General features: G+C 38.2%; 1 protein-coding gene across 7 annotated transcripts in view; it reads left to right on the top strand.

Moving 5' to 3' along the window:
- DNAH14 (dynein axonemal heavy chain 14) overlaps positions 1–12,974 on the top strand; it is a 506,458-nt gene that overhangs the window by 278,805 nt on the left and 214,679 nt on the right. For 5 of the 7 annotated variants that reach the window (XM_050760305.1, XM_050760207.1, XM_050760198.1 and 2 more), the window contains 3 exons: positions 431–521; positions 2,069–2,277; positions 2,958–3,210. The exons of the other annotated variants lie outside the window; for them this stretch is intronic. In XM_050760305.1, the coding sequence (XP_050616262.1) occupies positions 431–521; positions 2,069–2,277; positions 2,958–3,210 (553 nt within the window). The remainder of the gene's footprint in view (positions 1–430; positions 522–2,068; positions 2,278–2,957; positions 3,211–12,974) is intronic. 7 annotated transcript variants of the gene reach the window in all.

Below are 12,974 nucleotides of genomic sequence, written 5' to 3'. Positions count from 1 at the left end.
TTACAATCTGTAATTTAACAAACTGCAGGTAATTCTACGTATTCTAAAACTTGAGAACTGATACGACGGAAAGTCTAGAAAAAAAATACACCAAAATATATATGGTGATTGTCTGTGGGTAATGGAAATTCAAAGAACTTTTGCTTTCTTCTTTGTGTTTTTCTGTTTTAGTTGACATCCTACAATAAGCATGTACTGTCTTTGCAGGGGGAAAAAAGAAACCAAAGTAAAATAGTTTTCCAAAATAAATAAGCTATAGTCACAAGTCAGTTACATTAGGCTATGCTGGTTATATGTTGGTCTTTACAGTTACAGAACTCTCTGCCTTTTATATTTTTATCACTCAAGAAAGCATATTGACATATAAATCCATTGTGTTTGAAAAGTGTTATTAAATAAAAATTTAAACATTATTGATTACACATTTTAGGTTTTCAAACTTGATGCCTCTGATATGACAGATACTGATGATAATATTTTTGAGGAGATAGAGAAAGTTGTTAAAATTCCAGAAAATCACAGTAAGTGTTACTAAATTCAAGAAAGATGGTTAACTGACATAGAAGACAAACTCTGAACCAATATGAGCTATATTTATATGTTTAAATATGTTTTTGACTGGTAATATTTTGTTCCTGTACCATTTATTTGTTCATATGTTTATTTAAAATTTGTGTAGTATTAACACATATTTTATTACTCTGTGTGTGTGTGTGTAATTACATTATATAAGCACTATGGCTTCAATAGTCCTTCAGTTTACAAAAGAACCAAGTAGATATTAAAGGTAGAAATAAATTATTATGTGAAAAGCAGCAGCAGCAATCTACAATTTGCCACTGGTATTGCCTCTGAAATGAGACTCCAAATAATTTGTACATTTCCAGGCCAAAGCATACAACCCAAGTAGATTTATCTAAAATGAACTACACACCTGTAATATGCCAGACACTTTACTATGTGCCAGTGGGACAAAATATGTATATGACCTTGTCAGTCTACTGGAGGAGCACTGACCATTGCTTTCCCCACCCAGGTTGAACTTCTTATCAACACATCCACCATTAGTACATATATAATCCGGACTTTAAAAGAGATTTCTGCTTCTGCTTCTATTTTACTGAATTTTTGTGTGTTATTTTTGGGAGAGTACAGTGATTAGGCACCATTAGTTTCCTTCATGGGACTTTAAGGCAGTTCCTAGGGCAGGTATTAGAGCCCCTCTTAGCAGTAGTGGCTATATGGATCCTAGCTCTGCTCTTGGATTCTCCTGGGATATTTTAATATCTTTTTGGTGGTTATCTGTTTTCTGTCTGCATAGCGACCTATTCATACCTCCCCTATCCTGACCAATGGATTTTCTAAAACTGTGGAGGACAGTGGTTGGTATAGCATGTGTGCTATGGTCTAAAGGTTTGTGTCCCTCCAAAATCCATGTGTTGAAATTCTAACTCCCAAGGTGATGGTATTAGAAGGCAGGGGCCGTGGGCAGTTGATTAGATCATGAGAGTAGAGCCCTCATTAAGGCATTAGTGCCCTGAAAAAGGAGCTCAAGAGAAATTCCTCACCCCTTCCACCATCTGAGGACAAAGAATGTGCCCTTCTGTAAACCATTAAGATAGCCCCCCCAGATAAGGAATCTGCTAGTGTCGTGATCTTGGACTTCCAAATCTCCAGAACTGTGAGAAATAAATGTCTATAGTTTATAAGCTATCCAGTCTAAGGCTTTTTGTTACAGCAGCCCAAATGGACTAACACCCTGTGGAAAGAGGAGTAAATGGGTTCCAAGTGTGGTATACTTTAAACTCTGTTTGATTCTTTCTTCAAAGAACATCTAGTTCCCTTTGCTATTCCCCAGGCGCAACATATCTAAAAAATATTCTGGGGTAGGAGGGCAAACTTACAAATCATATTGTTATGCAGAAGGTAAAATTATAGCTGTTTCTCCTAAGCAAATTGTAAGGTTTAATTATCTAATATTTTCTAAGTAAAATAGAAAATTTGCAAGATTGTAATGAAAGAAGACTGACATTATTCTCAGTTACATTAAAAATATTTTTCTCTCCAGATTTTGATTGGCAGTGGATTATCTTAGATGGCCCAGTGGACACCTTTTGGGTAGAAAATCTGAACTCTGTGCTAGATGATACTAGAACATTATGCCTAGCAAACAGTGAGAGAATAGCTTTAACTAATAAAATAAGAGTGATTTTTGAAGTGGACAGTCTCTCTCAGGCCAGTCCTGCTACTGTCAGCCGATGTGCCATGGTCTATATGGTAAGCTTTCAAAAACAAATGTTTTAACAAAGCAAAAATGTTGTTTATGATAGTAACTATTTATTATTTACAGCATTTTATGTTTATTTTATTTTTGCCTTTGTATCCAGCAGCATGAACCCAATAGTTCCAAATCTTTGTGTCTCCCAAAGCCTCATAATCCAGAATTGAATGTGAATTTAATTATTACTGTTCTAATACTACTCTTAGTAATTGGAGTGTCAGTATTTTCCACAACTGGAGTAAACAAATAGACAAATTAGGCTGCTGATATGAATTATTTTTTCAATAGAGGAAGATGTTCCTGGGACCTTTTCATACCCACTCTGACTCTAAGAACTTGGAAAACACATTATGAAGACAGTGGGAAGAAGTACAAAATATAACATGAAGTTATTAGCTATATTCTCTCTTCTCTATACATGAAGTTATTAGCTATAATTAGCCCTATGCTCTAATCTACTTAACTGAATGTTATAAATAAATCTAAATATAGGGCTGACTTCTGGGTAAGCAGTTCCCCTCACCACATACACAGAGCCTCAATACACCTTCCTATACATAATCCCCCAATTGCTTGTTTTCTTGTAAGACCATAGTTAGAAATCACAAATCATTCCAGAGGATGTACCATATTTTTATTTATTTACATAAGATTATATTTTACTTTTTATTATTAGGATCCTGTTGATCTGGGATGGGAGCCTTATGTTAAGTCATGGCTTCTGAAAACTTCTAAAATTATAAGTCAATCAGGAGTGGATTGTCTTGAATTCATGATTAAAAATAGTGTCACAGACGGACTACAATTTATAAAGAATCGTCAGAAATTTCAGCCATATCCTATGGAGGACATAACAATCATCATAACCCTCTGCAGAATTCTTGATGCTTTCTTTGACTTCATGGGTAAAAATGGAGGATTTGAACAAAGTGAGTTTTTCTCTCTAAGTCATGTCAATGATACATCTTAACTAGTCAATGCCAATTTATCACCTTATATTAGATTTTAGAAAATTTCTCAAAGAGCAAGCATTTTTAGTCTATTTGGACCAACAGCAGATATGCACATGGAACAAACTAAAAACCATTTATGGAGGAACATATCAAAAGTAAATTAGTATCATACAAGTGTTGAAGGATCACAGGAAAAATGATTGTAAAGAACCACTAGAGGGTCTCTATTAAAGGAGAATGTTTTCACTGGATTTTAAAGATTTTTAGAGTTAGAAATAGTGAAAAAAACCTGTTCAGAATTCCAGATGTAAGTTGTAATCACACAAAGGCATAATCATGAAAAGTAGTAAAACATATGTAAGGAAGGATAAACAGATTCAGAAAATCATATAGTATTATAGATAAGGTATTGGTATTGTCTTTGAAGTCAGAATCCCTAAATCTAAATGCTGGTTTTATGCAGTTTTTGGTAAGATGGCAGATTAGCACAGGCTCCCAATTCTTTCTCTCAAACCAATTTTGGATTCATCAAACCAATATAGAAATCGTTATAAATCCCTGAGGTCATGTAATATGGTTAGATCCCAACAAGAGGAAGTGGCAACCCTGAACAACTATGGATGCCATGAATAGGAGATAAAGTGGAAGAAAATATTTAGGTGTGTACTTTCCCCATCAACTCAACTCTGAATGGGCTATTGTCCATTGTTTGCCAGTTAGCATACCACAGCACAGCCAGGGGCAGCAACAAAATATCCCATTGGCAGGGAAGCCTATCTAGGTTTAGGGAGTAGGTAAAAACATATTTTCTCCTACTGCCACCCCTCTTCAAATCTTAAAGCCAAGATGATTAAAAAAGAGAGACCACACTTAGAAAAAGAACAGTGCCAGAGTAGATACAGATTGTTAACACAAAAGTGACCTGCTTTGAAGAGTGACCACTCCCTCCCTAGATTCACACTTCTAAATTCATCAGAAGTACAACCCAGGAAAGTTACAGTACTGGAAACAAAGCAAAAAGAATCAGTTAAAAAAAACAGCAACTGGAGGATGTGTATTAGTTAAAATAACATAATAAATGGGTTGAATGCTGGATTGGTTAGCTGTATAGCAGATTAGTGAGGGCTATAACAACAGCCAAGGAACTCTCAGAATGCATCAGGAAGAGCTAAAGAGGTTAAATATTATGTATTTTAAATATACAACAAATATGTTTCTATAATACAGAAATAATGTGTATATAGTTGAAAGATTAATAAAAATTGAAAGGTTATTCTGTTATATTATTCATATAACAGAACCTCCAGAAAGATATAGTAAAATAAATAGAGGGGAAGAAATGTTTCAGGGAATAATTGCCTAGGAGTTCAGAGAATTAGAGAAAATGTGAGACCTAAGATTGAATAGGATCCTGGAGCATTAAACATGACAAAATATAAAATCCCACACCTAGAAATGTTATATAGATATATTTTCCTACACCTCTTGGATGTTCTGTTCTTTTTTGTTTGTTTTCTTTTTTCTCTTTGTGTTTGTGTTTGGTTGATTTCTATTGACTTGTCTTCCAGTTTACTGATTCCTTGCTCTGCTGCATGGAGTCTGCTATAAGCCCGTTGAAACAATTCTCATATTTGATATTGTGGATTTTATTTCCAGCATTTCCCTTGACCTTTTCCATAGTTTTCATCTCTCTGCTGGAATTCCCTCTCTATTCATGAATGATTTCTTCCTTCAACATTAGATCTTTTACATTTTAAGCATAGTTTTTTAAAAATAATTCCTGCCTGATAATTTCAACATCTGGGCCATCTCTGGGTCTGTTCCCTTGACTGCTTTTTCTCTTGGCAACATGACTTTTCTTAATCTTGCTTATTTTTATGTCTCATAATTTTTAATTGAATACCAGATATTGTGTATAAAAGAAATTAGAGACTGAGGTATACAGTAGTTATACCTGGAAATGGACATACGTTTTCTTCTGCCACATTGTTCAGGTAGTGGCATGGTGGATTGAGTCAATACTGACCTAGCTTTGGCTTTTAGTGTTACTATAGTTACCTTCAGTGCAACACAGACTTTAAATTTTCCATGCTCCTGTACCTTTCCTGGCAATAGATTGCTGTTTGTTACTTTGTTCAAGGCTCATGGTGGGAACAGGGGAGATTTACAGATTCTCATGTTATAGCCTCATTTTAAGGCAGGGTCTGTGCACCTGAGCCTCAGGCGTGGCATTTCTCAGCAAAGAAACAATTTATTGTGAATATCTAAGTTCAATATCAATTTATGAATAATACCTAAGATTAAAGAAAAATTCTCAGAAATTTCAGAGTGAGAAAGACAATAACAAGAGGAGATGAACACAAGATTTGTTAATATCAATATGGTTCAAGAAGAAATGAAGTAGTGTTTTTAAAGTGTTTTATGTTTAGCTAACATATGATTTAAGCAATGAAAAGTGCCAGTCTGCAGGTCCCAGTGAGATCAACACAGAAGGTGGGTGATTTCTGCATTTCCAACTGAGGTACCCAGCTCATCTCATTGGGACTGGTTAGACAGTGAGTACAGCCCACAAAGGGTGAGCAGAAGCAGGGTGGGGCATCACCTCACAAGGGAAGTACAAGGGGTCAGGGAACTTCCTCCCCTAGCCAAGGAAAGTTGTGAGGGACAGTGCCATGAGGAACAGTGCATTCTGGCCCAGATGCACTTTTCCCATGGTCTTTGCAACCTGCAGACCAGGAGATTCCCTTGGGTGCCTACACCACAAGGGCCTTGGGTTTCAAGCACGAAACTGGGTGGCTGTTACAGGAGACACCGAGCTAGCTGCAGTTTTTCTTCATACCCCAGTAGGGTACTTACTAGCCTGGAACGCCAGTAAGACAGAATCATTCACTCCCCTGGAAAGGAGGCTGAAACCAGAAAGCCACGTGATCTAGTTCAGCAGATCCCACCCCCAAGGAGCCCAGCAAACTAAGATTCACTGACTTGAAATTCTCGCTGCCAGCACATCAGTCTGAAGTTGACCTGGGACTCTCGAGCTTGGTATGGGAAGGGGCATCCACCATTACAGAGGCTTGAATAGGTGGTTTTCCCCTTGCTGTGTAAACAAAGGAACTGGGAAGTTCAAACTAGGTGGAGCCCACCACAGCACCACAAAGCCGCTGTAGCCAGACTGCCTCTCAAGATTCCTCCTCTCTGGGCAGTGCATTTCTGAAAGAAAGACAGCACCCCAAGTGAGGGGCTTATAGATAAAACTCCCATCTGCCTGGGACAGAGCAGCTGGGGCAAGGGGTGGCTGCTGCTTCAGCAGACTTAAACATTCCTTCCTCCTGGCTCAGAAGAGAGCAGTAGATCTCCCAGCACAATGCTCGAGCTCTACTAAAGGACAGACTGCCTCCTCAAGTGGGTGCCTGACCCCCAAGCCTCCTGACTGGGATAAATTTCCCAGCAGGGGCCAACAAACACCTTATAGAGGAGAGCCCCGGCTGGCATCTGGTGGGTGCCCCTCTGGGATGAAGCTTACAGAGGAAGCAGCAGGCAGCAATCTTTGCTGTTTGCAACCTCCGCTGCTGATACCCTGGCAAACAGGGTCTGGAGTGGACCTCCAGCAAACTCTAACAGACCTGCAGCCAAGAGTCCTGACTGTTAGATGGAAAACTAACAAACAGAAAGGAAGAGCCTCAACATCAACAAAAAGGAAGTCCACACAGAAACCTCGTCTGAAGGTCACCAGCATCAAAGACCAAAGGTAGATAAGTCCATGAAGATGAGGAAAAACCAGCACACCAAGGCTGAAAATTCCAAAAACCAGAATACCTCTTCTCCTCCAAAGGATTACAATTCCTTGCCAGGAAGGCAACAAAACTGGAAGGAGAATGAGTTTGATGAACTGACAGAAGTAGGCTTCAGAAGGTGGGTAATAACAAACTCCTCTGAGCTAAAGGAGCATGTTCCAACCCAATGAAAGTAAGCTAAGAACCTTGAAAAATGGTTAGAGGAATTGATAAGTAGACTAACCAGTTTAGAGAAGGACATAAATGACCTCATGGGCTAAAAAACACAGCAAGAGAACTTCATGAAGCATACACAAGTTTCAATAACTGAATAGATCAAGCGGAAGAAAGGATATCAGAGATTAAAGAACAATTTGATGAAATAATGCATTAAGATTAGAGAAAAAAGAATGAAAAGGAACAAACAAAGCCTCCAAGAAATATGGAACTATGTGAAAAGACCAAACCTAGGTTTGATTGGTGTACCTGAAAGTGGGGGGGAGAATGGAACCAAGTTGGAAAACAGTCTTCAAGATATTATCCAGAAGAACTTCCCCAACTAGCAACACAGGCCAAAATTCAAATTCAGGAAATGCAGAGAACAATAAAAAGATACTCCTCGAGAAGAGAAACCCCAAGACACATAATTGTCAGATTCACCAAGGTTGAAATGAAGAAAAAAATCTTACGGGCAACCAGAGAGAAAGGTTGGGTTATCCACAAAGGGAAGCCCATCAGACTAACAGTGGATCTCTCTGCAGAAACCCTACAAGCCAGAAGAGAGTGGGGGCCAATATTCAACCTTCTTAAAGAAAAGAATTTTCAACCCAGAATTTATTTATTTATTTATTTATTTATTTATTTATTTATTTATTTTTATTATACTTTAAGTTCCAGGGTACATGTGCACAACGTGCAGGTTTGTTACATATGTATACCTGTGCCGTGTTGGTGTGCTGCACCCATTAACTCGTCATTTACATTAGGTATATCTCCTAATGCTATCCCTCCTCCCTCCCCCCAACCCCACGACAGGCCCCAGTGTGTGATGTTCCCCTTCCTGTGTCCAAGTGTTCTCATTGTTCAATTCCCACCTATAAGTGAGAACGTGTAGTGTTTAGTTTACTGTCCTTGCAATAGTTTGCTCAGAATGATGGTTTCCAACTTCATCCATGTCCCTACAAAGAATGAACTCATCCTTTTTTATGGCTGCATAGTATTCCACGGTGTATATGTGCCACATTTTCTTAATCAAGTCTGTCATTGATGGACATTTGGGTTGGTTCCAAATCTTTGCTATTGTGAATACTGCCCCAATAAACATACGTGTGGATGTGTCTTTATAGCAACATGATTTATAATCCTTTGGGTATATGCCCAGTAATGGGATGGCTGGGTCAAATGATATTTCTAGCTATAGATCCTTGAGGAATCACCATACTGTCTTCCACAATGGTTGAACTAGTTTAAAGTCCCACCAACAGTGTAAAAGTGTTCCTATTTCTCCACATCCTCTGCAGCAACTGTGGTTTCCTGACTTTTTAATGAATATCCTTCTAACTGGTGTGAGATAGTATCTCATTGTGGGTTTGATTTGCATTTCTCTGATGGCCAGTGATGATGAGCATTTTTTCATGTGTCTGTTGGCTGCATAAATGTCTTCTTTTGAGAAGTGTTTCTTCATATCCTTCGCCCACTTTTTGACGGGATTGTTTGCTTTTTTTCTTGTAAATTTGTTTAAGTTATTTGTAGATTCTGGATATTACACCTTTGTCAGATGGGTAGATTGCAAAAATTTTCTCCCATTCTGTAGGTTGCCTGTTCACTCTGATGGTAGTTTCTTTTGCTGTGCAGAAGCTCTTTACTTTAATTAGATCCCATTTGTCAATTTTGGCTTCTGTTGCCATTGCTTTAGGTGTTTTAGTCATGAAGTCCTTGCCCATGCCTATGTCCTGAATGGTATTTGCCTAGGTTTTCTTCTAGGGTTTTTATGGTTTTAGGTCTAACATTTAAGTATTTAATGCATCTTGAATTAGTTTTTGTATAAGATGTAAGGAAGGGATCCAGTTTCAGCTTCCTACATATGGCTAGCCAGTTTTCCCAGCACCATTTATTAAATAGGGAATCCTTTCCCCATATCTTATTTTTGTCAGGTTTCTCAAAGATCAGATGGTTGTAGATGTGTGGTATTATTTCCAGGCTCTATTCTGTTCCATTTGCCCATATCTCTGTTTCGGTACCAGTACCATGCTGTTTGGGTTACTGTAGCCTTGTAGTGTAGTTTGAGGTCAGATTGCCTGATGCCTCCAGCTTTGTTCTTTTGGCTTAGGATTGTCTTCGCAATACGGGCCCTTTTTTGGTTTCATATGAACCTTAAAGTAGTTTTTTCCAATTCTGTGAAGAAAGTCACTGGTAGCTTGATGAGGATGGCATTGAATCTGTAAATTACCTTGAGTAGTATGGCCATTTTCACAATATTGATTCTTCCTATCCATGAGCATGGAATGTTCTTCCATTTGTTTATGTCCTCTTTTATTTCATTGAGCAGTGGTTTGTAGTTCTCCTTGAAGAGGTCCTTCACATCCCTTGTAGGTTGGATTCCTAGGTATTTTATTCTCTTTGAAGAAATTGTGAATGGGAGTTCATTCATGACTTGGCTCTCTGTTTGTCTGTTATCGGTGTATAAGAATGCTTGTGATTTTTGCACACTGATTTTGTTTCCTGATACATTGCTGAAGTTGCTTATCAGCTTAAGGAGATTTTGGACTGAGATGATGGGGTTTTCTAAACATACAGTCATGTCATCTGCAGACAAGAACAATTTGACTTCCTCTTTTCCTAATTGAGTACCCTTTATTTCTTTCTCTTGCCTGATTGCCCTGGCCAGAACTTCCAACACTATGTTGAATAGGAGTGGTGAGAGAGGGCATTCCTGTCTTGTGCCAGTTTTCAAAGGGAATGCTTCCAGTTTTTGCCCATTCAGTATGATATTGACTGAGTTTGTCATAAATTGCTCTTACTATTTTGAGTTGTGTCCCATCAATACCTAGTTTATTGAGAGTTTTTAGCATGAAGTACTGCTGAATTTTGTCAAAGGCCTTTTCCGCATCTATTGAGATAATCATGTTGCTTTTGTCTTTGGTTCTGTTTATATGATGGATTATATTCATTGATTTGCATATGTTGAACGAACCTTGCATCCCGGGGATGAAACCAACCTGATCATAGTGAATAAGTTTTTTGATGTGCTGCTGGATTTGGTTTGCCAGTATTTTATTGAGGATTTTTGCATCGATGTTCATCAGGGATATTGGTCTAAAATTCTCTTTTTTTGTTGTGTCTCTGCCAGGCTTTGGTATCAGGATGATGTTGGCCTCATAAAATGAATTGGGGAGAACTCCCTCTTTTTCTATTGATTGGAATAGTTTCAGAAGGAACGGTACCAGATCCTCTGTATATCTCTGGTAGAATTCAGCTGTTTTTCCATCTGGTCCTGGACTTTTTTTGGTTGGTAGACTATTAATTATTGCCTCAATTTCAGAACCTGTTATTGGTCTATTCAGGGATTCAACTTCTTCCTGGTTTAGTCTTGGAGGGTGTATGTGTCCAGGAATTTATCCATTTCTTCTAGATTTTCTAGTTCATTTGCATAGGGGTGTTTATAGTATTCTCTGATTGTAGTTTTATTTCTACAGGATTGGTGGTGATATCCCCTTTATCATTTTTTATTGCATCTACTTGATTGTCTTCTCTTTTCTTCTTTATAAGTATTGCTAGCAGTCTATCAATTTTGTTGACGTTTTCAATAAACCAGCTCCTGGATTCATTTTTTGAAGAGTTCTTTGTGTCTTTATCTCCTTCAGTTCTGCTCTGATCTTAGTTATTTCTTGCCTTCTGCTAGCTTTTGAATGTGTTTGCTCTTGCTTCTCTAGTTCTTTTAATTGTGATGTTAGGGTGTCAATTTTAGATCTTTCCAGCTTTCTCTTGTGGGCATTTAGTGCTATAAATTTCCCTCTACACACTGCTTTAAATGTGTCCCAGAGATTCTGGTGTGTTGTATCTTTCTGGTTTCAAACAATGTCTTCATTTCTGCCTTCATTTTGTTATGTACCCAGTAGTCATTCAGGAGCAGATTGTTCAGTTTCCATGTAGTTGAGCGGTTTTGAGTGAGTTTCTTAATCCTGAGTTCTAGTTTGATTGCACTGTGGTCTGAGAGACAGTCTGTTATAATTTCTGTTCTTTTATATTTGCTGAGGAGTGCTTTACTTCCAACTATGTGGTCAATTTTGGAATGAGTGCAATGTGGTGTTGAGAAGAATGTATATTCTGTTGATTTGGGGTGGAGAGTTCTGTAGATGTCTGTCAGGTCTGCTTGGTGTGGAGCTGAGTTCAATTCCTGAATATTGTTGTTCACTTTCTGTCTCAGTGATCTGTCTAATGTTGACAGTGGGGTGTTAAAGTCTCCCATTATTATTGTGTGGGAGTCTAAGTCTCTTTGTAGGTCTCTAAGGACTTGCTTGATGAATCTGGGCTCTGCTGTAATGGGTGCATATATATTTAGGATAGTTAGCTCTTCTGGTTGAATTGATCCCTTCATCATTATGTAATGTCCTTTGGTGTCTCTTTTGATCTTTGTTTGTTTAAAGTCTGTTTTATCAGAGACTAGGATTGCAACCCCTGCCTTTTTTTGTTTTCCATTTGCTTGGTAGATCTTCCTCCATCCCTCTATTTTGAGCCTATGTATGTCTCTGCATGTGAGATGGGTCTCCTGAATACAGCACACTGATGGGTCTTGACTCTTTATCCAATTTGCCAGTTGTGTCTTTTAATTGGAGCATTTAGCCCATTTACATTTAAGGTTAGTATTGTTATATGTGAATTTGATCATGTCATTATGAATTTAGCTGGTTATTTTGCTACTTAGTTGATGTAGTTTCTTCCTAGCATTGACGGTCTTTACAATTTGGCATGTTTTTGCAGTGGCTGGTACCAGTTGTTCCTTTCCATGTTTAATGCTTCTTTCAGCAGCTCTTGTAAGGCAGGCCTGATGGTGACCAAATCTCTCAGCATATGCTTGTCTGTAAAGGATTTTATTTCTCCTTCACTTATGAAACTTAGTTTGGCTGGATGTGAAATTCTGGGTTGAAAATTCTTTAAGAATGTTGAATATTGGCCCCCACTCTCTTCTTGCTTGTAGAGTTTCTGCCAAGAGGTCCACTGTTAGTCTGATGGGCTTCCCTTTGTGTGTAACCTGACCTTTCTCTCTGGCTGCCCTTTACAATTTTTCCTTCATTTCAACTTTGGCGAATTTGACAATTATGTGTCTTGGAGTTGCTCTTCTCGAGGAGTATCTTTGTGATGTTCTCTGTATTTTCTTAATTTGAATGTTGGCCTGCTTCACTAGGTTGGGGAAGTTCTCCTGGATAATATCCCAAAGAGTGTTTTCCGACTTGGTTCCATTCTCCCTGTCACTTTCAGGTGCACCAATCAGATGTAGATTTGGTCTTTTCACATAGTCCCATATTTCTTGGAGGCTTTATTCATTTCTTTTTACTCTTTTCTCTAAACTTCTCGCCTTCATTTCATTCATTTGATCTTCAGTCACTGATACCCTTTCTTCCACTTGATCAAATTGGCTACTGAAGCTTGTGCATGCATCACATAGTTATTGTGCCATTGTTTTCAGTTCCTTCAGGTCATTTAAGGACTTCTCTACACTATTTATTCTAGTTAGCCATTTGTCTAATCTTTTTTCAAGGTTTTTAGCTTCTTTGCGATGGGTTCAAACATCCTCCTTTAGCTCGGAGAAGTTTGTTATGACCAATCTTCTGAAGCCTTCTTCTATCAACTCATCAAAGTCATTCTCTGTCCAGCTTTGTTCCATTGTTGGCGAGGAGCTACTTTCCTTTGAAGGAGAAGAGACACTCTCATTTTTAGAATTTTCAGCTTTTCTGCTCTGGTTTCTCCCCA

Source organism: Macaca thibetana, chromosome 1 (genome assembly GCF_024542745.1).
Source record: "Macaca thibetana thibetana isolate TM-01 chromosome 1, ASM2454274v1, whole genome shotgun sequence".
NCBI classification, from domain to species: domain Eukaryota; kingdom Metazoa; phylum Chordata; class Mammalia; order Primates; family Cercopithecidae; genus Macaca; species Macaca thibetana.
Note: the sequence above shows the minus strand (reverse complement) of the source record. Positions and strands in the feature narration are given on the sequence as shown.